The 25,344-nt window shown below is 52.0% G+C and overlaps 4 protein-coding genes across 6 annotated transcripts; 2 read left to right on the top strand and 2 right to left on the bottom strand.

The window, feature by feature from the left end:
• Positions 1 to 188: 188 nt before the first annotated feature.
• On the top strand, positions 189 to 6,341 carry LOC117640589 (putative uncharacterized protein DDB_G0268364). The gene is made up of 9 exons (XM_034377179.1): positions 189 to 622; positions 1,163 to 1,327; positions 1,401 to 1,589; positions 1,661 to 1,783; positions 1,867 to 2,015; positions 2,173 to 3,185; positions 3,330 to 3,568; positions 3,652 to 3,816; positions 3,906 to 6,341. Exons 1-9 carry the CDS (start codon positions 482 to 484, stop codon positions 4,260 to 4,262), a joined length of 2,541 nt encoding a protein of 846 aa, XP_034233070.1. The 5' UTR covers positions 189 to 481; the 3' UTR covers positions 4,263 to 6,341.
• A 171-nt stretch (positions 6,342 to 6,512) lies between these two features.
• Positions 6,513 to 9,352, bottom strand: LOC117640590 (tubulin epsilon and delta complex protein 1-like). Its single transcript, XM_034377180.1, has 7 exons — positions 9,046 to 9,352; positions 8,896 to 8,968; positions 8,585 to 8,802; positions 8,351 to 8,515; positions 8,091 to 8,267; positions 7,873 to 7,993; positions 6,513 to 7,796 (listed from the first exon to the last, which is right to left on the bottom strand). Exons 1-7 carry the CDS (start codon positions 9,163 to 9,165, stop codon positions 7,477 to 7,479), a joined length of 1,194 nt encoding a protein of 397 aa, XP_034233071.1. The 5' UTR covers positions 9,166 to 9,352; the 3' UTR covers positions 6,513 to 7,476.
• A 195-nt stretch (positions 9,353 to 9,547) lies between these two features.
• Positions 9,548 to 11,205, top strand: LOC117640591 (negative elongation factor E). The gene is made up of 6 exons (XM_034377181.1): positions 9,548 to 9,731; positions 9,908 to 10,216; positions 10,313 to 10,506; positions 10,585 to 10,639; positions 10,731 to 10,842; positions 10,975 to 11,205. The coding sequence occupies exons 1-6, from the start codon at positions 9,567 to 9,569 to the stop codon at positions 11,055 to 11,057; spliced, it is 918 nt and encodes a 305-aa protein (XP_034233072.1). The 5' UTR covers positions 9,548 to 9,566; the 3' UTR covers positions 11,058 to 11,205.
• Positions 11,206 to 11,309: 104 nt separating this feature from the next.
• On the bottom strand, positions 11,310 to 23,432 carry LOC117640588 (actin cytoskeleton-regulatory complex protein PAN1-like). Of its 3 annotated transcripts, XM_034377178.1 has the most exons (7): positions 23,303 to 23,432; positions 17,860 to 17,993; positions 17,717 to 17,765; positions 16,286 to 17,637; positions 15,326 to 16,217; positions 14,414 to 15,240; positions 11,310 to 14,329 (listed from the first exon to the last, which is right to left on the bottom strand). In XM_034377178.1, the coding sequence occupies exons 3-7, from the start codon at positions 17,756 to 17,758 to the stop codon at positions 12,445 to 12,447; spliced, it is 4,998 nt and encodes a 1,665-aa protein (XP_034233069.1). In that variant the 5' UTR covers positions 17,759 to 17,765; positions 17,860 to 17,993; positions 23,303 to 23,432; the 3' UTR covers positions 11,310 to 12,444. The 3 variants fall into 3 exon arrangements, with proteins under 3 accessions (XP_034233069.1, XP_034233066.1, XP_034233067.1); XM_034377175.1 differs by lacking the exon at positions 23,303 to 23,432 and adding an exon at positions 22,261 to 22,538 and having other exon boundaries at positions 17,717 to 17,993; XM_034377176.1 differs by lacking the exon at positions 23,303 to 23,432 and adding an exon at positions 21,005 to 21,216 and having other exon boundaries at positions 17,717 to 17,993.
• Positions 23,433 to 25,344: the final 1,912 nt, after the last annotated feature.

Below are 25,344 nucleotides of genomic sequence, written 5' to 3'. Positions count from 1 at the left end.
TTTGCCGCTCATTTCTAGTTTTCATAAATTTTGAACGGTGATTTAGAATCATAATGTTTACCAGCTAGTTTGTAAGATAATTTTGATTTTAGTGAATCATGCCGTTCTGTCCAAGGTGCGAAATTATTTTATGGTTCGTTTAAAAAAATGCAAATGCAAGCTGAATTTCATAACTACAGAAGGCGGTGGAAAAAAAAGTATTTTTAAAAATTCTACGGGCGGATGCGAAAGTTATGACAACCGCGAAAGGCTGCATTTTTCTTTCTAGTTTTGCTAGAGGCTCTCTTTAAGCATGCCTATTTTGTGATTTTATCATCTTTTCTGGTTAAAAAGATCTAGACGACGATCAACATCCACACTCTAGCCGTATGAGAGGGAAGCGTTTCACTGCCAAATTGAAGAGAGGGGAGATGCCGTCGACTGGACTAGTTTGAAATTCGTTGTTATTGTTTTGATAGCAAAAAAATAGACATTTGAAGCTATGTCCGGGTACAGAAGGGTTAATTACTATGAATTATGTCGTTTATGTACGACTACAGAAGGAACTAAAATGCACCTATTCCGTGAAGAAGGTCGAAGACGTCAACTTGCTAGGAAGATCCCACTCTGTCTCCCACTTGAGGTATTTTTCACGTAAACGCAGTTTATTCGTTAAAGAAATCGTATTTCGTGACTGAAAGAGTCACACTTATTTCTTCGAGCTTATGGTCTCGCACACAGTACGTCATTGAAAAGGGCTGATCAATGACGACCTTTAAATATGTCATTGGGGAAACCTAACCCTTTAGCCTTGTCTGTCACAAACAACTTTTTTCTTACTTCCACCTCAATGGCAAAATTTTACCGTCTTAATAAATTTTAAACTTTTTTTTCGGTGTTATTCACATCCCTGTGGCCTCTTTCCTCCTCTTCTCCTGTTCGTGTTCTCTGGCTCAATTACACATTTCTGTATGTAGGGCATTCTGCTACTCCCTTGGATTTACCACTTTCCAAGTATTTTGCTCTGAAATTTTTGCACTGCGTCGTTACAGTTGCTAGAACATTTTTAAAAAAATTCAAACTATCATCAGTCTTTTTCCCTACGTTCAAACAATGAACTTCAATCATTTTTATTTTTAAATTGTTTAAAGAACGTATCTTGTTTCTTCATATTGCTTTTCAGGTAGCAGAGGATGACTCACTGCCTAAGATAATATGCTCTAACTGTGTTGAGAAACTTGAAAGTTTCTATGAATTTCGAGAATCTTGTGTTAATGCTGAGGCCATGCTGGAGAGCTACTTCTCTTCAATCAGAGCCGAAGACCACAGAGAAGGGCAGATTGCAGCGGTATGTATTCTCATTGGTATTCACGCTTCGTACTTATCCTTTTCTTGCTACTCTCATCAGATTCCATTTCCAGGTGTATGTACGAGATCCTCCACCATTGAAAGATCCCAAGGCACCTAAAACTGATGTCCAGCCTCAGTCATCACAAATGCCAGCTCCTGCGACACTTGTTGTACCCGTTGGTGCAGATGGCTTATCAAATCTCATTCAAGCAGCAGGAATACAGATTCTTAGTGAGTCTGATGCTGCTCGACTTCAACCAGTAAGTATCCCATGGCATGTCTATGTTGTCCCAATTTATTCAGAAGGATAACTGTATGTCTTGTATTGCAGTTACTAGGGACAGCTGCTGCACCTATCATAGAGGCCAGTGATGGCACTAAGTATACATACCTCAATAATGCAGTTTCTACACCTGATATATCTCCTGAAAAGAATGTTGGAATAAAAAACGAAGTAAGGAAATATTTTCTTTATTAGTATTTGTGAAGTCCTATCATCTATTTTCAATTATTCACTTATTTTTAACTCTTTTGCAGAAGGTTGTTGATAATGAGAATGGCCCTGAACAGTCCCAGCATGCTCCCCAAGTGCAGCAGCAAACCATCACTTTTGCTTCTGCAGGTCAAGAAATGATGGTTCATTTCAATCTAAAAGATTCTGATGGAACCAATCCCCAGTTACAGAAGTAAGTTGAGTTTGATATTTTACTGGTATATGACACATTTGCTGGATGCAAGTCTTTTCCCCAAACCTGTATTTTAATAAAAAAACAGCAGTGTAAAAAAAGTAAACAAAGTTGCATTTATGCATAGTTTTTAATTTTCTCTGTCTTCTTTGTACAGGGCTTCACTGGCTCAAATAAGTGAATTTCTGAAAATGAACGTTGTGGATGGTCCAACTCTAGTGAAAGATCCCACAATACCAGGAGGTCTGCGCATTGTTGGAGTTCCTCAAACGATGATCACAGCTCAACAGTTGCAGGAACAGCAGCATCATCAACAGATCCAACATTTATTGCAAACCCAATCACTTCAGTGTCAAGAGCTTGAACAACAGTTTCAACAGCAACAGCAGCAGCAACAACAGCAACAACAACAACAACAACAGCAGCAACAACAACAGCAGCAGCTTAATCAGCCTCAGCAGATTAGTCAAGCACACCTTCAACAGCAAACTGTGCGACAGCCGACCCCAAAGAAACGAAGTAGGACTGCTAAAGCTCAGATTCAGCAACAGCTTCAATCACAGGGACAACCTCAGACAACACAACAGCAGCATCTTCAACAGCAACTACAGCAGCAGCAGCTTCAACAAGAGCAGCAGTTGCAAAGAGAACAGCAGCTGCAACGAGAACAGCAGCTGCAACGAGAACAGCAGCTGCAAAGAGAACAGCAGCAACAGTTGCAACGAGAACAGCAACAGCAGCAACTCCAGCGAGAACAACAGCAGCAGCAGTTGCAACGAGAACAACAGCAGCAGCAGTTGCAACGAGAACAACAACAGCAGCTCCAACAAGAACAGCAACAGCTTCAACAAGAGCAGCAACATCTCCAGATACATATTCAACAATCACATGAAATACAGCCAAACCCCAAAGTAGAGCCATCACAGCATGAGTATACCAATACAATGCTTCCATTTGGAAGTGATAACGAGCACGAAGATGATGTTTCTAATCATGAGGAACTTGATCAGCAAGATTCTTTATGCACATCTATCGAAGCGGTTGTGAGTGGTGCTGGAGGTCAAGACATAGACTCAAGAGATGTGGAGAAATTTATATATGGATGTGATGATTGTTCAAAGCTGTTCAAAAGGAAAGAACATCTTGCTCAACATCAGAAGCTGCACACAGGTTTGTAGGAATCTCAAAACATGTGTTGATTGTGATTTGACTTCAGCATCATGTTGAAGGGTCAGATTGAGTTGTAAAATCCTCACAGTCAACTCTGCTAAAAACTTGTTCTGATTTCAATTTCTTTTCATCTCAATGTTTTAGGTGAAAGGCCCTATGTGTGCCAGCACTGTGACAAAACATTTATAAGAAAGGAACACTTATTAAGGCATTCTATAAGTCATGCTGGCACCAAGCAATTTGAATGTGAGCAATGTGGCAAGAACTTTGGTCGAAAGGACAATCTACACAAACATCGTAAAACCCATACAAGTGAAGGACCATTTGAATGCCAAACCTGCGGCAAGAGTTTTATTGTCAAACACTATTTCTTGATGCATTTGGTACGTATAATTTTGGTTTTACTTTTTTATTTCTTCAAAATTGTAAAACTTATCTCTAATTTTATTTAATTCATGTTTGACAGGCTTGCCATGGTACTGCAGTAGAGAGTGAAAATGGAGAAGTTGTGTATGATCCACAAGCACTCCCGTTTAAATGTGATATCTGTGGTAAAGGTTATCCCACTAAAGCTTTCTGTGACTCTCACAGATTAAGACATAGAAAAATCAATAAAAAGAAGCTCGACAAGGTTGGTCGCTTACCAGTGTGGTGTCAATCTGATCCCTGCCAGTTTCCAGTTTTTAATTAATTTTTTTAATATTATCTTTTTAATTTTAGGACTCAGTTGAAGAGTTTCATGACCCAGATGGGAAAGACAGACTCAAAATTGGAAGTGATGCGGATCTGGTAGATCCTTTACAGATCCAAATTCCACACCACCAAGGGTCTCAAGAAGAGCAACAGCCTACAGATGAGATAAGACAACTTATTGAACAAAACAACATAGTGCCTGTTACATTGCAAGCAAATGTACCTTCATCTAATGGCATCAGCAGTATTCTTCCTCAGCTCATTCAGCAAATGGTTCCTTCATCATCATCAGCTGTGATTCAAGTTCAGTCTTCAGCAAACGGAACAACATATATTTGTTCTCCTGAAATAATTGAAACATATCGACGGATGCAGCAATCATAGTTTCTTTTGTTTTTCTTGATTTTCTAAAGAATTATTTTATAGAACTGGTAATTGGCCGATTTAATTTGGGTATCATTATTGTTATTTTGCTTATTTTATACCCATGGTTATATTATTGGTGTGTTACTCTGCCATGTAGAGTGATGAATTGACTAACTGAGCAACCTTCTCAGGATGCGTTGTCATGTTTTGTACATTCATCAGTAAGTGTTTTCTCACTTTTTTATGTAATGCTAGTATTTATTACCTGTAGTATTATGGGAATAGCGGTTTAAACTATCAAAAAATTATTACCACTGTTTGTTTGTGAGTCGTTCTCTTCAAGATGAAGTGGTCTTATCACTTTTGTCTTAAAGATGATATTATATTCAGTCCTATGTAATGTTATTGGTGAACTTGTGATCTTATCTGTCATTCTCATATCTCTCTGTGTATCCTATCTGTTACTGTCGGATGTATTGCTAGGAAATTTCAGATGAATCTTTTATATCCCGGCATCATTTGTGGATGAGCAATTTCTATTGCTGCTAGTTTCTATCACTGAAACGTAGAACATTTTCATATTTTGCATGTTTATCAGTATGCTCATGTAGTGAAATTTCTGGTGTAGCACTGAGCCAACCCAAAAATTAACCAAAGGGGTTTGGCTTTCTTCTGTCACTTTATGTCTGGTAAAACTGCATTGGAAAAGTTAATAAGATGCATTCTAGAATCTTTTGTAACTTTCTTTTCAGTATTGTTTCATGATTGGTTTGAAATTAATCATAACTCTGAAAGACTTCTCTGAACCAGATACAATAAGTTTTAGAACCCCTGTTCTGGGAAGACAAGTGTTACTATGCCTTCTCATAAATTTTTAGTGTATGTTAGTTTTACTGCTCTGACAGGTAAGAGGAACTACTTTAAAACTAAAGTGGCGGTTTATTCTTGATCTGGGGGCCTTCCTCTTTCTTTTTTACAGAACTAAAAGTTACTAATTAATAGACAAATACAGTAGTAATTCATTTTTGTGTCACTGTTCAAAATGTTGACATTTAAGACTGTACAAAACTTTGTATTAGACTGAATATCATAAAGCACAGAAGAACATGATCGAAGAAGGTTCACAGACACGGATAAAATTTTACCATTAATGAATACTGGTATCAGAATTTTGACCACAAACCTCCGCTTTTGGTGTTCCTGCTCACCTTATGGGTCATTTGCATAAATTTGTATACTATCGATCTGACTGGCATCACTTAAAGATAAATAATCCTGATTCGTTGCATTATTATACCAAAGAGACTGTCATTACTTTTTAGGGCATTGTAATTTATCTTTGAAGATCAAAATCTATCATGTTATTGTTTGTGGTTAATTTTCTTTTTATTTGTTGTTTGCTGTCTATTGACCCAAAGACCAACTTTTTACTAGTAGTACATACAATGAGATGAAAAATTGGACAAAAAATGTTTGTCGACATGTTTTTGTGGGTGTTGTTTTCTCGCATTCTTTTCATGCTTCTTTGTAAGTTTGAGACGACAGGCTTGATTTGGTTGTGCTTTTGCTCATTCTATTGTATCATTGATCTTAGTCTCATGCACTAACTCAAGTGATTAGTACTATTCACTCCCATTTAATATTTTGCTGCTATCTTGAATGATAACTTCTGCAGTTCAGAACCAAATTAACAATGTCAATTATTTAGTTCTAAGGGTTTGAATGTCTAGGTGAAATTTAAAAATCAAGACTGATGGCGTTCATGAATAAATTGGTAGCTGTACAGGGAAGATGGATTCATTGATTATTAATCCTAATCTTGTGTTTTCATTCAAGGGAGTTAGGGTTAAGTTTGAATAATTAAGATGACTCAAAGTACCTGTCCGTTTGCTACGTTTTTCGCTTTCTTTTACCATGTCAATTGTGTTTTGTTCTAATTTTTTCCATGAAATGGATTAAATTAACATAACTTTTTTACAGACATATTTATATGAAATATATATAATTCAGTATATACTGTGAACTGCATTTATAGATGTCTTTTTTCAGATTTTTATCTATTACATCACAAATTTGCAATAAAGTGTATTATGCCTACCTCTTTTCATTTAAAAAAAAACCATCATGCCACTCAGAAGAGTCACCAGAAGGACTGTCGCTTCCGGGCCTGGCGAGTATCTCATGGCTGAGCAAGGATTAGTTGAGACACTCAGATGGAAAAGAGAGATTGGGAACGGAGCACAGCATTGAAAATGATCTAAAACATTACTCCAAAGACATTACCTTTATTGTTATCTGAGGTGCAAAAACATAACAAATTGATAACTTTAAAACCTTTACAAATTAGTTGAGTAAGTTAAAATTTGACAAACAAAACATCACAAGCCTGACAGACATCAATTTACACAAAAGAAAATTCTACAGTCGCTTGTGATAAACCTTGTTTCTCAGGTGACATCTTAAAATCCTCTAAAGTACCCTGCAGATCACAATAATTCCTGATCACATCAAAGCATTCACAGAGATTCATTCAGTACTTGAATAAGGCAGCAAGTTCAGATCTGAAATTATAGTCAAACTGAGTTCACACTCAGTAAATCACAGGTAACATAAAAGCACACATAAATAATGCTGTGCTTGTATCAAAAAGTACACAAAACCATACAAGAAATTAATGGCAAAATATTGCCCTTAAAAAGGAATTTGAAATTGGGTCCGCACCGGGAAATAAAGCACAGATTGAACAACTAAATCCACAGGCCAACAAAAAATACACAGAAGGAAAGTAATCCTGAATCAGAACCACCACCAGAGCTCTAAATTACTTGAGCCAAATCTACACATCAAAACAGAAAGGATGGCACAAATGTAAGAATTGATAAAGGCACCTTTCAATGGCAATACGTTACTGGCACACTGCACAAATTTGGATGTGAAAAAAATTGGTCAACTTCATTTTAAAATGAGAGAAATCACAGATCAGCAGTCAAATGCTTTAACATTCTCCAAGGAGGCTGGGAGCAAGCTAACTTACTTAAATAGAGATATAATTCATGTCCATATCATGTCATTTTGTGTAATGGAGGAAACAACAAACAAGGCCTAATACATTAGTAAAAAGAAGAAAGAAATACTGTTAATCTGAGATATTTTGCAAGAGAAGTTATTGGACAAACACACCAGGAAATAAACAATCACAAAAATAAACAAAAAACCCTAAGTCTAATACATTTTACTTTGAGCAGTCTTCAGATTCTACCTCTCCACTGGAAACATCGGCTATAGCAACTATCCCCAGCTTTTGTGTCATGGATTGCAGGAGGAGGTTGAGTTCTTGCAACTTTTCATGCCTCATTTTCTCTATGTCTTGAAGTTCAGTGTCAATTTGAGCTAACCAATCAGATGCATGAATTATTACTCCATTTTCATTGAGCCCCATATCAGCAAGAAGGTCGCTTGAACTAGCTTTTCTGACTAAATTGTTAGTGGATTTAGCATAAAGTGAACTGATGAAGAAGCGAGGGCAGCCACCCATTGTATTACTTCCTGTATCTGCACAACAATAAACATTGTTCAGTAATAATCCTTTTTTTTTTTAATAATTGACAGACAAAATAATCAATTGTACCTGGCGTCCTAGTTCCTGCATACATGCGAGCAGCATTTACGAAATCAGCCAAGGCACTTTCATCACCCTGCTGTAGAGAGTTGCTGCTTAGTTCCTTCTCCTTCAGTTCCACTACAGTGCCCTGACAAGCATTAAAATACATCAAAATAGAAGCAAAAACAAGTGTTCAAATGGGATTAGAATATTTAGAAAGTTCACAAAAAAAAATTAGAGCTCACCATCCACTCCCAAAAAGCAGATTTTTTCTTCAGCCACTTTGAATGGGTTGTAAGGAGATCATTCAGTTTAGAGAGCTTAGGCATCCATTGCTTCAAGAGTTCTGGATCTCGAACTAGTTTTGTTTCAAAGACAGACAGATGTGGAAGACCACTCGATCCCGCAGTTGCTTCATGAACCTACTTTTAAAAACATAATTTTAATTAATAGTTCAATTATTTTAATAGTATTTATTAACAATGAAACGCTGGAATAAACCTGCCTTATGGGTATTTTTTATTCTTTCTTCTTCCAAATCATGAATTTGGTTTATGTTGTACTTTATTTGGTTTGCCAACCATAAACAATAATTTATTTGATCTTCTAGACTCAAAGCCTTTTTAGATTGACTGTTCAAAATAGAAACAGTACTTCTGCCATTCAGTACCTGAAATATAGTATAACAGTTAAATGACCAAATGCAAAGAAAGCAATTTACATGCATTTTTGAAATTACCTCTTGCGTTGGAGCATCTGAATACTCTTGGCACAGTGGTGACTGACGTACGCATTCTTGAGTGAGGGTTGCCAAAGCGTTTTCATTAGCAATGATCCACATCAATGCTAATAACAACTCCCGGCTTCCACTCGTGTTATCTGCAGGTAGGCTGTAAAATTCTGCACTGTTGTAGCCTTGAGAGGCCAATCGAAGTTTCACCCAAACTTGAGAATTGCCTGAAACAGAGAAAGAAACACAAACAAATGAACACAAAGATAGTTTAAATTTCGTTGAATAGAAAAATAAAATATCTTCAAACGAACCCATACATTTTTCACTCAACGATATTTTAGAACCAAGAGCTTTACAGAGCTTCACGAGAGTATCCCATAGTTCTTGAATCTGGAACAGAAGTTAACAGGATTCGAAGGGCGATCATAGCGCAAAACGTCGGTTAATTAATTTCAAGACTGACTTACCGTTTCCGGATTATTGTTATTAAACTTTGCTAATCTGAAATTCTCTGGCTTCAGGTTAACTTTCAACAGAATGTTCAAATGTTGACATAATAACTGGATAACAGCTTTGATATCTGACATAATAGTTTATGCAGCGGTCCATTCATGCAGGAAAACTTTGTACAGTGAACTCAAAGTAATGCATACTTGTTAAAAGCAACCACGAAGTGACTCTTCACACATAATAAACAATTAAAATACCTAACTAAATATAACAAACAAACAAAGCACAACAACAAGGGTCCCTGACTCTGAATTTGTCATACACGCCAGATACCAACGTTACAATGTATTGCTTAGGTGCATAATCTAAGTTAATTCTCCACGTAACTGAAAAAGCATATTTCTTTCAATCATAAATTTTTATTGCTTAAAGACTTGCTTTTTTTTGCTAGTTTTGTTACTCCATGGTTTGGTAAAGAATTTTTGAAGGAAAGGAAAGCGATGTTGTCAGTTGGCGTACAGTAATATCACCCTAACAGATGAAAAATTTTGAGACGCGGCCAAAACATAAATTTGGTTTCTGTTGTTTGTGTTTTGAAAATTCCCTTTTTAAACTTGTCAAAATGGTTTACCTCCATTTCCCGAACAACCTGACCGAAGAAGAACAGATGCTTCAGGCAAAATATGCCAAACTCAAGAAAAAGGTACTTCTTCTTTATTTACATTCCGTGTAAAATGAATGTCTAACCTATCATTTCCTCTTAGATATTTGTTCCTTGGTGTACTTGAGAATATTTTGTTTCTTTTTGCTGTCCCTAGTCCCATCTATTTCCCTGTCCAACTTTATGAGTTGTATTTAAATGTTTTCTTTGATCGACAGAAAAAAGCTCTTCAAGCCTGGAAAGCCCCCAAGCCAGAACCCGAGCGAACTGCTCCTGCACAGAAACGGCCCACAGAAGGACGAGACGCTCGCGAAGTGGCGCGGAAGCTTCTCAAATCTGGTGCCATCACTGCCATCCCCAAAATTCAAAAGCGGCCTGAACAGGCTGGCTTTAAGAGGCCTCGTGGACTGGAGAGGAAGTTGTCTGCCGCTGAACGAACTGTTAGCGCTTACCAACCATTTCAAGCAGCCCACACTGATGAGGTGCCAGGACCAACTGCAGAACCTGCTGAGAAGCCACGAGTCAAGGTAAGTTAGCCTCTTTATTTGTCGCTTTACTTCATGTTTATGCCATAAATGTCAGTGAGAAGGAACTTTTAATCCTACTCTTGTGTTTTGTTTCAGAATCTTTATGACAGCTTTGTAACTGCTCGAGATAGAGAAGAAAGGGGACTTACTGAAAAGAAGGAGAAAACTGATAAACCCAGAGTAGGAAATACTATTTTTGTGCAAGGATTTCAGATTACTGAAGACCTTCTTCGGAAGGCATTCATGAATTGTGGGCTTATTATCAATATTTCAATGGAGGTTGAGAAAGAGTAAGTAGCTAACTGTAACCTGCATTAACATCTAATATTTTCACTGTCTATCTTAATCTATTTATCTATGGTGTTTAGTCGGGGATTCGTGACCTTCAAAACGGAAGAAGCTGCTGAGCGTGCCATTGCTGAGGTACCTGATCATTTTTTATTATTTCTTTTACCCTGACATTGTTGTTGGTGCAGCAGTGTTGTATTATATCTATCAATTGGATTTTCCACAGATAAACGGTAGTATGGTATCTGGAGTTCAGCTAAAGGTGACACTTGCAAGAAGACAGCCTCAAATTAGTCCAATCAATGATGCTGCATCATCATCTACTTGGGCCACTATAGGTATGATATTTCCTTTCATTGTTTTTCTTTGGTAATATTTGGTGTGTCAGTTGCAATAATGTATTGGTAATTTCTTCTTATAAGGTTAACATTAATATCTATCTATCTTTTTTTTTCTCCTATTTCTTTTAGCTGCAAGTCATTCTCAGAAAGGAAGTCATAAGGACAAGAGACAACCTGTGGTTTATGAAGATGACAGTTTATTTGCAGATTAGAGAGTACCTGAAGTGTATTTTAATTTTAATTGTACATACTGTATCTAATTCTATTAAGTCAAATTGAAAAGAAGGTTAATCCAACCTTCATGTTATTTTTTTCCCAATGTAAAATGTTTGCAAAATAAGATTTCTATTTATAAACTTTGATGGTATTTTTTCCTAGCCCCAAATGAGCAACTGGCTTTCCCTCAGACAGCTGAAATTCACACCTTTTTCCGGATTTATTTGAGATGCTGATTAGCTCCTCTAAAAAACTTAAAGCAATGTTTATTCATTCATTTATTTACATGAACTTTGGACAGGAATTGATGTCATTAAAACACTTACAAAACACTATAATACAAGATCTCATCACATGAGGTAATAATCTTGCAAATGTGATGGAAAAACATAGCATACCACTGCTTACTTGTGTTCTTGATGGAGATTATAACTACTATCTACATGAGTTGTTGACTTTGTTAGGAATGAAACAATACCAATGTGTATAGCTTCTTCCATAGCCGACTTAAAGGGATTACTTATTTCTAATCGAAGACGCCAGTGACTTTGTTGAATATATAGTCTCCTCCAGTAGGGGTGAACTTTTATGGGATTTTAATATGAGATAAAACATGGAATAGAATAAAAATCATCAACACATGCCAACTTATGGAGCATAAATAGGATGGATAAGAAATCTACAACAAATAAATACAATTTTCAAAGGGGATCTAAACTACTGTTTATGAATCCTTGTCTTGTTGCGTAGGGAAGGCAGGTAGGGCACAGGGAATGGAGACAAATCATTGCCTCCAGTTTCATGTACACTGGAAATCGAGAAAGGAAACATGAATTCCCTCTCTACGAAAAAAGGGAGAGATCCACTTTATAAGCAGCAGTTATTGGGAACATTATTTCATATTTTCTTTTAAAAGCTTTGTTTTAACATGTCAATCTGTGCTCAATGTAGGGAAGCACTCAACACACAAAAGGCACTTCAGTACTTGTAGTTTGGACTAGACGTTTTTACATGCACTTAAACAAAACTGATAGATTCAGAAGGACTAGAAAAACTTAAATTTTCACCTAGCATCCCAAAATTGGCATTCCCTAAATGGCACAAGAAACGTGACTAGAGTTGTGACAAAATAAAAATACAGTGATCAATGGTCACAGGTTTAGGTAAACTTGACTGTTGTTAAGTGATATATCACATCAGCATTTACATAAGTCTGGTTTCACTCCACAACAAAAACGAAAAAGTACTTAATAAAACGAAACATTGCAACATGCAAAACAAAACAAAAATAATGAAAGAATGAAGAAAAGTCCTTTGATGGGCTTTGAACCCGAAACGGCGAATCACAATTCTCTCTGGTGACTAGAAATTAGAAATATAGCCCTATAGGGGTGGAGGGAACTGGAAGTCCCAGTGGTGGTGGTGGACTACCTTGCTGCCCGCGCAGCCACAGCCCAGCAGGATGAGGGCGGTGACGAGCACCAGCACAAGGCACAGGGCGGCCTGCAGGTCACGTCGCTTGGGGTCGGCGCCGACGGCCTGGCCGACGGAGTCCATGGCGGGCTGGATGGCCTGGTGCAGCGTGGCCAAGGCGTGGATGGCGCTCACGCGGCACGCCCGGGCCAGCTGCCGGCCCGCTTCACCCAGGCTGGGCACCGCGCCGTCGCCCGCCGTGGAGGCCGTCGGCGTCAAGGCGGAGGCGGGACGGTGCCGCCGCGGCGCCGGCGCCAGGTGCTCCTCGTCGTCGTCGGACGAGTACCGCGCCGACGCCCGGTGGCTGTGGCCTTGGCTGTGGCCGTGGTGCCGACGTCGCCGCGGCAGGGAGTGGCTGGAGTGCGGCGCCATGGCCAGGGCCACCTCCTCGTCCTCCTCAGAGTCGACGCCGAGCGCCGCGGGGCTGACGCGAGGCCTCGCCCCGCCGCGTGGGGGCGCCACGGGGGCGGTCAACGCGGTGGCGGTGGTGGCCGGCGCGGCGCCGACGGGGAGCTCGAGGGACGTCTGCGTCTGGATGGACTGCGCGTCGACGCGTGGGGGCGGCGGGATGGGAGGGGGCACGTCGGGGTGCGTCGCGGCGGCCAGCTGCAGGCTCTGCAGCTGCTGCTGCAGCTCGTGAAGCACGGCGGAGTGCTGCTGCTCCACTTGCAGAAGCGTGTCCTGCGCGAGCTGCTGCTGCTGTTGCTGGAACTGCTGCTGCTGCTGCAACTGCTCGCTCTGCTGCTGCTGTTGCTGGCTCTGAAGCTCCTGCAGGCGGTGAAGCTGCTCCTGGAGGAGCTGCTGCTGCTGCACGAGCTCGGCGGGCTGCGACAGGGCCTCCTGGATCTGGGACAGCGCCTGCGACAGGCTGCTGGCCAGGGACTCGGACAGCGACTGCGACAGCGCGTGCGACATGGACTGCGACAGCGGCAGCAGCTGCTGCAGCAGGTCGGAGGGCAGCTCCACGGTGCCAGGCTCGCCAGGCGCGAGCTGCAGCCCGCTGGACGACCGGTTGTGCACCTCGGACACGGACAGCGACATGCCGTCGATCTCGGAAACGGTGATCTTGTTGGCGCGCAGCTCGTTCACGCTCAGCCGGTTCACGTCCAGGTCGGACACCTGCAGCCGCTGCGTCTGCAGGGACTCGGGCACGTCCAGCTTGACGCTGGCGGGGATGGCGGCGGCCACGGCGGCCGCTGCGGCTGCCGCTGCGGCCGTGGCGGTGGGCTCGTGCGAGTCCCTGCGAGGCCGCCTGGTGGGCGGTGGTGGCGGCGGCGGCGCCTCCTGCCTCTGCTCCATCACGGTGGGCCAGGTCCTGCTGGCGCTGGTGGTCGTGTCTTCGCGGTCCTCGCCGGCCGCGGCGGCGTCCTCGACGCACAGGTCGTCCGGCAAGGGGTCGGTCTGGATGGCGATGGACACTTCCTCCGGCCGCTCGGGCTCTGCGTCCTCCTCTGGCTCGGGCTCCGGTGGGGGCAGCGGCGGTATCTTCTTTTTCTTCTTCCGCAGGCTCTTGTACGGGCTGTCGGGCAGCGGTTCGTCCGCTGGGGGCTCCGTCATGATGACGGTGGGAATCTGCATTCCGTCGGCGTGCCACTGGTCCTGGTGCGCGTCCGCCGCCGTCTCTGGGGCCTCCTCGCCGGACCTGGAGAAGAAGTCCTCCCGGAGCTGCGCCATGGCGGCCTTCCGTTCCACGTCGGTGAAGTCCCGCGACGCGTCCGCGCCGTCGTCGGGGTAGTGATAGCGGTCGGGGACGGTCTTCTCCTGGAACTGCTCGTCCACCTCCATGTCCAAGTCACTGCACAACAAAGAGGGACGATCATTCAAACTTCCCGAATAAGGCAGCAAAGCGGTGTGGATACAGACAAGTGTCGACTCCTACCCTTTGTCGTAGTGCTTGCGGGCGCGAGTGGGCCTCGGTGGCGCTGGCAGCGGTCTGTCCTTCATCCTGGAGATGACGTCCCCGGACTGCAGGTCCGCCCTGCTGCTCTCGGTCTCGTTGTCCAGCTCGGGCGTGTCCCGTCGCTGCTGCAGCGCCGCGTCGTCCGCGTGGATCTCCAGGTAGCCGGCGGTGTAGACGGTGCCGGGCAGGGGCGAGTGCCTGCTGCCTTGGCTGCCGTGGCTGCCCCTGCGCGGCGGCCGGGCGGGCCCCAGGGTGCTGTAGTTCCTGGCGGGGCGCACGGGCGTGGCGGCGACGGTGGCCTGCTTGGCGGCCTGCTTGGCGCTGCGCCGCGTCGGCAGCGAGAAGAACTGCCTCCAGTTCTGCAGGCGGGCCGTGGCGCTCTGCGTGGGCGCCCGCTTGGCGCGGCGGCCCGGCGCAGGCGGCCGAGGGGGCTTGGGGCGCCGCGGGCGGTCGGGCTTGGGGGGCGCCACTCCGCGCGGCAGCGACTGCTTGTCCACGAACGCGTAGTCGTCAATGCGCGCCCCCAGCCTCACGTCGTCGTCGTCCTCGTTGCGGGTGAGCACGTCCTCCAGCAGGCTGTCCTCGGGCAGCAGCTCGTCGCCGTCGCGCTCCGACGGCAGGGACTCGGCGCCGCGCGAAGTGCGGTCCTCGTCGGCCAGGGACGTGCCCCGCGACCCGGCGCGCGAGCCCACCCGGGAGCCGCCGCGGGACTTGCGGCCGCGCGTCGGCGGCACGGGGGGCTGCTGCTGGCCGTCGGGGGCGGCGCGGGGGACGATGTAATCGGCCTCTTGTTGCAGAGCCAACACCTGCGGCGGCAACAGAGAACCATCAGGCGTCAAGCACAGGGGACATCAGGGACACAAACCGCAACACCGCGGCGTGTACACTCACCTCCTCGCGCTCCGCCCGTCGCTCGGCGCGTCCCCAGTCCTCCTCGGCGTCGTCGATCATGGGGACGTCGTCGTGGAGGTTGAGGTTGGAGGACTTGGACTTGCGGAGCCGCTTCGGCGGCATCGGCGGCTGCGCGGCGACGGCCTGCTCGTCCGCGGCGGGCGTCTGCGCCAGGATGCCGAGGTCGTCGCGGTGGATGGCGACGCTCAGGTCGATGTCCTCCTGGATGCGACTGTCCTCGTCGTCCTGCTCGTGCCGCGGCGGCGGCGTGGGCGGCACCGGTTTCTTGGCGCGGCGGCGACGCGCTGGCCTGTCCGGCGGGAACGTGTTGAAGTAGCTGTCGTCGGCCGGAACCCTGCCGTCCTCCTCGTCGTCCCACTCCTCGTCGTCCTCGTCGGCGGGCGGCGTGGCGCGGGCGGGCGCGCGCGCGGGCACGTAGATCTTGCCCTGCTTCTTCTTGCGCGCCAGGGACCGCGTGCCCGTGCCGCGCTGCGGCCGCGGCGGCGGTGGGCTGGGCACGGCGACGGACTCCTCGTCCTCGTCGTCGAGGCCGTAGCCCGCCGCCGCGCCGGGCCGCAATGCCTCCCGGATCTCGGACGCGATGTAGCGGCCCACGTCGACGTCCTCCTGGCTGATGCCCTTCTGGCGCAGGAAGAACTCGTCCGAGTCGATCTCCTCGATGACGCCGCGGCGGTGGCGCTCCGACGACGTGCCCGACGAGCGGTTCTCGCGGTCCGAGTCGCCCACGTCCTGCTCCTGGCTGTAGTCCTGGTCCTGGCTGTAGTCCTGCTCCTCGTCGGCGTCCATGCTGTCCGCGGCGTAGCGGCCGAACCGCAGGCTGCGGCCTTGTTGTTGTTGTTGCTGCTGAGTGCGCCTGCGGTACTCCCTCTCCCTGGACAGAACAAAAACAGAAAGGAATAAAATGTGTCCAGAGACGAAACAACCGACTCCCAGACTTACATTTGCGCTTCCTCCGCTGCCTCTGCCCGCCGCACGGCTTCGATGTCGGCGAGCCGCTGGGCCTCCCTCTTGGCCTCCCTCCTGGCCTCTCTCTTGGCCTCCAGCGCGGCCTCTTCCGCTGCCGCGGCTTTGGCCTCCTCCAGGGCTTTCCTGGCGGCATGGTCCACGATCTCCAGGTCGCCGTCGATGGGCAGCAGCTCTGGGTAGGGCGGCCCCTGGAACTGGTCGTCACTGTACTCGGGCTCCGAGTCGGTGCCGTGCAGCGAAATGTGGTACACCATCTGCTCGCCGTTTCTGGTGGAGGCCGGCTGTGAGGACTGCTGCGCCTGGGCCGCCGAGGCCTGCGCCGGGGGCTCCGTGTGCCTGTTGTTGGTGGGCGGCGGCGTGTGGTGCGCCGCGTAGTTGACGGCGGCGGCCTGCGGGTCGCCGGCGCCGTACTTGGCCTCGGAGAAGCGGCGCATCCACTTGACGGTGTCGTTGCTGAAGCTGGCGCGTGGCGGCGGCGTGCCGGGCCGCGTGGACCGCGCCGACCTGGGCGACGAGGACGAGTCACCGCCGCGGATCTTGCGCGTCAGCATGCGCGGGTACGTGCGGAACGTGTTGAGGTCAAACAGCGGCCGGCGCTTTTCCGAGGAGCCGGCCGTGGACTCAGTGCTGTACTGCCTGCCGCTCCTCATGGCCATGGCCTTGGCCTTGAGCGACCGCTTGCCGGCCTTCTTGGGCTGCTGCGGCTCCGAGCTGCCGTCCGCGGTGCCGCTCGCGGTGCCGCTCGTGGCGGTGGTGGCCTCGGACGCCGCGGCCGTGCTGGCGCTGCCTCGGACGCCGCGGCCCAGGCTGCCGAGGGAGATCTTGGGCCGGTCGGGCATCTTGAACTTGGGCCGCTCCGGCATCTTGAACTTGGGCCGGTCCGGCAGGTGGAATTTGGACTTGTCCGGCATGGTGAACTTGGGCTTGCGCACGGCGGGGAGCTTCGGGCGCGGCATGCCGGCCAGCCGCGTCTTGAGGCGGTCCGCGCCGGAGCGCAGCCGCTGCTGGATGGTCTCGGGCTGCGAGCCGTCGGCCGGGCTGCCGCTGCTCGCCGTGCCCGCCGAGGACTGGCCGGTGCCGCGCAGCCGTCCCCACCGGCCCTGCGCCGACCCCGCCATGAAGAGCTTCTTGTTCTTGCCGCGGCCCTTCTTGGCCTGCGGCGCGGCGTCGGCGCCGGACGGGGCCGCCGCGTAGGCCGTGCTCGGCGCGGCGTCCGGCGTCCGGGACTCGGCGCGCATCGTCGTCGGCGTCGGCGCGAAGAAGCGGTCCTCCATCTGCTGCTGGATCTGCGCCGCCGTGATGAACTCGTCGTCCTCGTGCTCCATCTGCGTAAAATCACCAGCAACATGTCAGCCCACTCAGAAAAGAGTTTCCATACACTGGTGCATAGTTGTGCGCTCTCACCTCGTCATCCGCTCCTCCCAGACTTCCGTTCGTGTCGCCCATCTCTCCGCCGGACATGGCCCTGTCCTCGTCGTCGCCGTCGTGGGGCACGGGGACCTCGTCGACGGGCCGGCGGACCGGGGAGCCGGCGGAGTCGGTCTCCGACATGATGGGCTCGGCGTCGGGGCCCTCGGGGGGCTCCTGGATCGTAATCCCTTCGATGTTCGTCACGTGTACGGTCGGCGGGCCCGCGACGGCGGGCCCCGGCGGTGGAGACACCGGCTCGTACTCGTGGTCGCTGCAAACAGCAGGCAGGGGGCGGGGTGAGACAGTGTGCCTGCAGGCGGACACCGACAGGCGCGGATCCAGGAGCGGGTTGTGCAGGTAGTTCGGCGTGAGCCTCGCACACTCGAGCGCCCCGTGACCCAGGCCGCCAGCAGGGCGATTCCGAACGGTGGTTCCGTCTCTCTCTCCCTCCCGCACTCACGGGGCGTCCCGTAGGGCTGCGAGAGAGACGGAGCGACGGCACACCATTCAGAATGGCTCGGCAGGCCGGCGGCTCCCACGGGCAGCGCGCAGCGGCAGCGCCAAGGGACGCCATGACAGTGGCGCCGCCGCCGCCGCCGCGCGTCGCAGTGCGTCGGGCCGGTCGGGCCGGGCGACTAGAATAAACCGAGCCGACACCGAAAATTGCGGCCACCAGCCGGCCGGGGTCGCGGGCAGCGGACTGATTCCGAGAGTCGTTCTCGTCGCCCTGTCTCTCTCGCACCGATACGGGACGCCCCACGAGTGCGAGAGAGACCGAGCGACGAAAACGACTCTCAGTCAGTGTGCCACTGTGGCGGGGCCGCGCGCCGCCGGGAAGTACCGACCGGCGCGGAGACGACCTAGTGCTCGGCCTAGGCCAGTCAGATCAGATCCCAGTAGCTAGTCCAGCTCCTTGGGAGCGTGGTCTCAAAATTTTGGTGAAATTTCTTCGGACAATTTAAGTACCGCGTGTGAACCAAAAATTTTTTTGGCACGACATTGAGGCTTATTTTGAATAAGTTCGAAACGGTTCAAAACCAATGCGATTAAGTGAATGTCAATGTCATCTCTGGAATTTAACGGCCCTATGAAAGAACTGTTTTTATGCAAAGTTATGGAATGGATACAGCCTTTTGTAAAACTAAACTTGGGTTCAAATAAGTCAGAGCAATTTTCTAAATTTAGTTTACTTGCAATAGAGGAGGCTTAAACCTCCTCGATTGCAAGTAATTTTCTCTCTCTCTCTCTGGCGGTTTAGCCGCCGCCGCCCCACTGATTCATGAGTACGAGAGGCAGACAGTGCGAAGTGACTTAGTGTCTCCTCCCTTTGCTACTGCCCCTGCCCACACACTGGCGGGGGCTGCGCGGTGACGGCGCGGCGCTGAGCAACGGGGAGTTTGTCTGACTGACCCGACCCCGGCCCCAAAGTGTCAGCCCCAGCCCGCGGCCACGGGGTAAACAGCTGGCCGACCCACTGGGGGAGGGGGGGGGGCACCAGAAGTCAGCGAAGCCGCCTGAAAGGTAGATAAAAAGTCGAACGTTGCCCCTGTAAGTAGGCAGCTTTTGCTGCATCCCCCTCTCTTCTTCCCTGAACCCGTGCAGCCACTGCCGTCATCGTGGTGAAATATCCTGCAAGTACTGTTTAGAAATCGACGGTATGACTCTCTTCGTGTTCGTGGTCGGGGCCAGGACGGCTAGACCGAACCCACGCACGGGTGCTTCCTTTTTGGCACGGTAAGACGGCTGTGGGAAGACGGGGGACTATGGACACCGCGGGTACGGCACGCCAGGTGACCGATTCTGAGAGTTGTTCCCGTCGTTCTGTCTCTCTCGCACCTTTACGGGACGCCCCATGAGTGTGAGAGAGACGCAAACGGCGGTCGTGGTGGCGTTGTAGTGCACCGTGACGTCGCCGCCACAGACCTGGTCGACGGCGACGTGGGGCAGCTTGACTGACGTAACAGTAGACTGATTCAGAGAGCCGTTTTCGACGCTCTGTCTCTCTCGTACCTATACGCCACGCCCCATGAGTGCGAGAGAGACAGAGCGACGAAAACGAATCTTGAAATCAGTCAGCTGACGTGACGTGGTTGGAAGGCTGCTGCAGGAACGGATGGATCACTAGGTTAACCCCCTTCCCCAACCTCTTTTTTTCCGCTCACAGTTTTAGCCTGGCAAGCCCCTGCCTGTCCTATCCGTCGACGAGGCCCCATCGACTCAAACCCAATCGCGATCAGAAGGGGAGCAAGACTGTAGTGGCAGTAGTAGTGTTGGAATCCGGGCAGCAGTGGCGTCAGTACGCAGTGTGCTGACACAGACACGCGTACGCAACAAAGCCGCACGCGAGTGGCCATGAATGCGCGTGTGCGCATGTGTGCGAGCGTGTGCGTGCGTGTACGCGAGCGTGTGTGTGTGTGCGTGTGTGTTTTCTCTCGGTCGCGCGGTCTAAAATTGTCTCCCAGACATTCGGAGGGTCTCCGCGGACTAGACCGCGCCGCGCGGCCCTTCAGAACGGCGGCCCTGTCCTGCGCTAGCCTGCCCCCGTGCTGCTCCTCTTACCGCTTGCCTCACCGCCGCGCCGGCGGCACAGAATCGATGTCAAGGTGGTGCCCGGGCCCGGCCGGTGCGGCGCCGCGAAGCGTTTTGCGGAAAAGCTTGTCGAATTGAGGACCTCACAGTATGTAATCCAGACCGACCGACCGGGATGGGGACATTTTATAGGGGCTCTGCACCTGTTGCGTTGTGTCAAAGTCGGTTTTTGCCGGGGAAATGCAGGCATATGTAAAATTTAGAAAATGCCCACACTCGCCGGGAAAGCAACAGACTGATTCAATGAGGCAGATTGCAGGTAAAGAAGGACCTGGTGGCTGCTCGTGCCTGCTCCACTTTGCTACGTTTGATCGGCGCATCCATCGCCCTGCCGCAGTGCCCTGCAGTGCAGTGGCGTGGTCGGGGCGGTCATTCACTCCCACAAGAACTACTTTTGGACGCACCGAGTATTTCGGTACCGCGCCTCCCCGCCCCTCTCCATGCGGTGCTGCCGGGCCGGGGTGCGCGATGCGCGGGGCCGCGGCGCGATCAACCAGTGCGACAAGTCGGACGAGTCCTTCCACTGCCGGCTGCCTCCATCAAGTCCTTGCCGTAGGTGTGGAGGAAACTCGGCAGAACCCCGCCCACCCTATCGTCGCACTGTCTCTCTCGCACCCGTATGCGACGCCCCATGAGTGCGAGAGAGACAGAGCGACGAACTGCTCGCCTCCACCGAGGCCATCTTGTACTCACTTCTGTCCACCGCCCCCCTTCGCCTTCCTCGCAGGTGTCGCTCCCTCCTCCATGCTGCTGTCCGTCCGTCGTCCTGTCTGTCCGTCCGTCTGTCCGTCTATCCTCGAGCGCTAATACGTGGCGGCATGCCCCAATCCGAAATCACGACCGCGACGGCGGAGCAGACGGAGGCGGAGGCGCGGCTGCCCCGGGGCGCATCGCGCATCGCAGACTGAGGCGGGCCGACGGACGACGCCCACCCCGCGCCCCGCACCGCGGCCTGGCGGTGCCAGTGGCGGCGGCGGACACGGTCGCCGTGGAAACTTGGAAATCTGCGGGGTAACCCGACAACCCAGCAACCCGACCGACCGGCGCGACGCGCGATTCGCCGCGGTTGCCGTTTTGTCCCGTCAGCACTCCGCAAACTCGCCAAAACAAGCGGCGGCCGCGCGGACACGCAGACGGCGGCGCTCTGTCTGGAACGCACCCAGCGCGGCGCGGCGGTCGCGGCCGGTCGCTTGCACCGGGGGAGAGTGCAGCGCGTGACCTTGAGATCGGCGTCAGGGCGTCACGGAAGCAGCGTCGCGGGGTGCGCAGGGTTCGCGTCCTTCGGCGACCGCTGCCGCCCGCTGCACCGTAACCACCGGCCAGCGAGGTTATCCGGCCAACTGGTCCGCGACCGAGAACACCGCTCCGCGGACCACCGGGGGAGTGCTTTCGCGAAGCCGCGTCGCCGGTCGTTCAGGCCGCCATGCAGAGCGGCCGCGAACGCCGCGAACACACCCCGCCGCCTTGGTGGAGGCAGCGGCGGCCGGCCGACCTGCGGTCCGAGAGTCCTTTTCGACGCTCTGTCTCTCTCGCACCGACACGAGACGGCCCGCGAGTGCGAGAGAGACCGAGCGACGGAAAGGACTCTCGGAATCAGCCGGCTGGCCGCTTGGCGGGGACGCCAAATCGCCACCAGCCCCCGCCACGTCGCCGACGGCGTTGACGTCAACGTGATGGCAGCTCTAGGAGGAGGCCGAGGAGTACCGCTTCACGTAAGCACAGCTCCTGCCGCCACCCGGTGGGCAATCACTCCATCCGGAGGACGGCCTTGGAGGACGCTTCCAACTTTTGATTAATTGAAGCCGTCGAAAGTGAACGACAGCCGCCGGGTGCAGCAGCCATTGGCGCCGCTCGCGGCGTCCGGTCCGGGCAGGTGGGAGGTGCGTCGGCCTGGGCCGGGCCTGGGCTGGTGGGGGTACGGGGGTGGGGGCCGTGGGGGCGCTACTCACCCCATGTTCGCTCGCCAGCTGGCCACGGCCGAGCCCCGGGACGGCGGCCTGGTGCCGCCGGGCGTGCCCACGAGGGACATGCGCTCGGGCAGGAGGCTCTCGCTCTGAAAGTACTGGCACGCGCACCGCACCTCGCGGCTGCTCGACGAGTCACGTGACCCGGAGCGGCGTGCCCCCGCGGCGGAGACCTCGCGCGTCGATGGCGGCGCCGCGGTGCCCGGCGCCGACGCCCTCCTGCCCAGCGGCCCGCTGCTCTGGCTGCGCTGGCTCGGCTTCATCGCGGCGTCGGCGTCGGCGTCGGCGGGCGCGGCCTCCCCGGGACTCTCACGCGGCCAGCATCCCCACCAGCGTGCGGCTTTGCTGCGGCACCTCGAGACGGCGCGGCACCAGGGCGGCCGGGCGGCGACTGGCGGCCGCGCCCTGGCACCACGGCGCCAACCCCTGTGGCCTGGCCGCCCTGGCCGCCCTGGCCGCCCTGGCATGGCATAGCATGGCGGGGGGCTCGCACTGCCCCGCACTGCTCGCAGGGCGGGGATGACAAAGCGACATGACGGGCCGGCCTCGCCGTCCTCGTCGCTCTCACGCACGCTGCGCGCCGCGCGTCGCGGGGCGTTCACTAAGCCACCTGGCTGTGGCGCCAGGCACGGGCCGTCCACCAATTACGAAATGGCATACGATCATGTGTGGTCTAGCCCTTAATGGTAATGGTAGGGTAGGCAAGCGCCTCACGCGCCTGCCCAGCGGGCGGCCTACCCGCCACTTCGCAGGCGCTCCAGACCGAGGACAAGAAAGACGGCGCCGCACAGTGGATTTGTCAGAAGACCGGTGGAGGCGGCCAAAACTCTCGACGCGTTTTGAGCTCCGAGTCGCTGAACAGTACTCGAACCGAACGTGTGACCCCATCAATGGCTTCCTCGTTCGGAGAGCGATCCATTGGTGGGGTCACACGTTCGGTTCCGGTCCCATTTAGCGACTCTGGAGCTCAAAACGCGTCTGGAGTTTTGGCCGCCTCCACTGTGCGGCGGCCACGCCAGACACCCACCTGTCGGGCGGTTCCTTGAGGGGCGGCTTCACGATGTGCGTCCACGGGTAGATGCCGGCTTCCTTGTCGCGCCGCACCAGCTCCCAGCGGTACGTCGGCAGCGGCACGGGCGGCGCGTTCTGGCAGTCGGGGGCGCAGGCACCCGGCGGGCACGTCGGGCACGCCGCCACCTCGGAGCACGCCGAGTACGCCCTGGCGGACCCGGCGCAGGCCGACGTGCAGCCGCCGGCCGGGCACGACGGGCACGTGTCACCGTCGACGGCGTCCACGGCCGGCACTCTGGACGGCTCTGGAAGGGAAATGGGTGCGGGTGAGACGAGTCTGAACGAGTCTTAGCAGAGAACACTCGTGGCCGAGTTTTGAGACTTCGAGAGCGGCCGCGCTGCCCCAGAAATGGGCCAAAATTCACACAGTGTATCAGTGACGAAAGGGTTGGCAGGCTGGGTTGGCAATTTTTGCCTTCTTAAGTAGAAACACTGGGAGCGAACGGAATGTTTGTTGTTGGAATTTTGGACTGCCGTATAGTCTGATTTTATTGCTAATTGTATTGGAAACGTTTTGGAATTGGAAAAGTTCAATCCACCTGGTCCGACTGTTTTATTTCCCGTTTTAAGGTGGTTGGTTATCGGTGTGCATCATCATGGGTGTTTTGATCAGGCGCAAAAGTTGCCCACCTACTAAGTGTGACTCTTTGTCCATCATTCAGGGGGCTTCAGAGGGAGGCGATGCTCTCTCCCCTCCTAGATCTGCGCTTATGGTTATGTCCTGGTTATGTCGTCGGCAGTGCCGTAAGAGGCTGCTAACTACCGCCCGGCTACCGCCTGGCTAGGGCTGTCGCGGCTTGCTGAGGCCTGAGGCTGTGCGAGCTGTGTTATTGGTGTCGATGCGCGCGAACGTTGCGGAAGGTAGTCAGCTAAGTCAGTGCGCAGGCCGCGCAGGCCGGCCGGCAGGGGGCGTGCCAGTGCGCCAACAGAGCTCAACAAAGGCGCCGTGGCGGCGACTCCACTGCTCGCACTCCTAGCTCTGTCTCTCTCGCACTCATGGGGTGTGCCGTAGGAGTGCGAGAGGGACAGGGCGAGGAGTGCGGGCGGCGGAGAGCGTCTACAGTGAGTCAAAGAAGCGTAGGCGGAGCGGGTAAGCCGTGGCCCACCTTGTCTGTCCGCCATTGCGACGTGTGGTCCCGGTGCGCGCCCCAGACGCCCCAGCGCCCCGCGGACGCGAAGGAAGGCGTCCTACCGGTGGCGCTTCCCCGCCGCGACTGCCAGTGGCGGCCCGGCGGGCGGACTGGCCTACTGCAGACTCATTCCGAGAGTCGCTTTCGTCGCTCTGTCTCTCTCGCACCTCGACGGGCCGCCCCATGCGTGCGAGGGAGACAGAGCGACGAAAGCGACTCTCGGAATCAGTCCGCTGCCGGCAAATTTCGCATTTCGTTTCGCGCGCCTCCCGAAATTAGGCCAGCTCCTCCCGGTCCCTCTTCCCTCTCCCTCGCGCCGCCGCGCTCTGCCGACGCTTTTCGCCAGCGGCTGTTTTTATTTCCGTCGGCCGCGTTCCCCCACCAGCAGAGTCGCTCCGTCTCTCTCGCACCCCCGCGGAAGGTACCCTTAAAATTGTCATAAAGTGGCATTCTTGTAAGGAAAATTCTCCGTGACACTGTTATCACGTGAAAAGCAAAATTTTCGCAGTGTACGCATACAACACCGCAGGCAGGCGTTGATGGGCCTGGTGATTTTTGTCTCCTCTTCGGCCGGCCCGGCCGTCTCGGTGGTCTTCCGTGTGCACGGCCTAAGTGCGCCTCGCCTCGCCTCGCGTCGCAAAGCGGCAAAGCGGCGTTGTGTGCATGTGGCGGCCTTGAGCAGCCTCGGCGCGCCGGCTGCCGGGGCCGGGGCCGGCCCGGCAAACGGACAGATAGAATTCGACAGCGGGCCGGTCTTCGCTCTGCCTCTCTCGCACTCATGTATGGTGTGAGAGAGAGACAGAGCCTAGGAGAACTGCATTTGCAGATGCTAATGTGAGGAACTTGGCCTGTGTGCGTGCGTGCCGGC

The sequence above is a fragment of the Thrips palmi genome, unplaced genomic scaffold (genome assembly GCF_012932325.1).
Source record: "Thrips palmi isolate BJ-2018 unplaced genomic scaffold, TpBJ-2018v1 HiC_scaffold_12, whole genome shotgun sequence".
Lineage (NCBI taxonomy): Eukaryota > Metazoa > Arthropoda > Insecta > Thysanoptera > Thripidae > Thrips > Thrips palmi.
The sequence above is the reverse complement of the archived record's forward strand: the minus strand, read 5'-3'. Positions and strand labels throughout refer to the sequence as shown.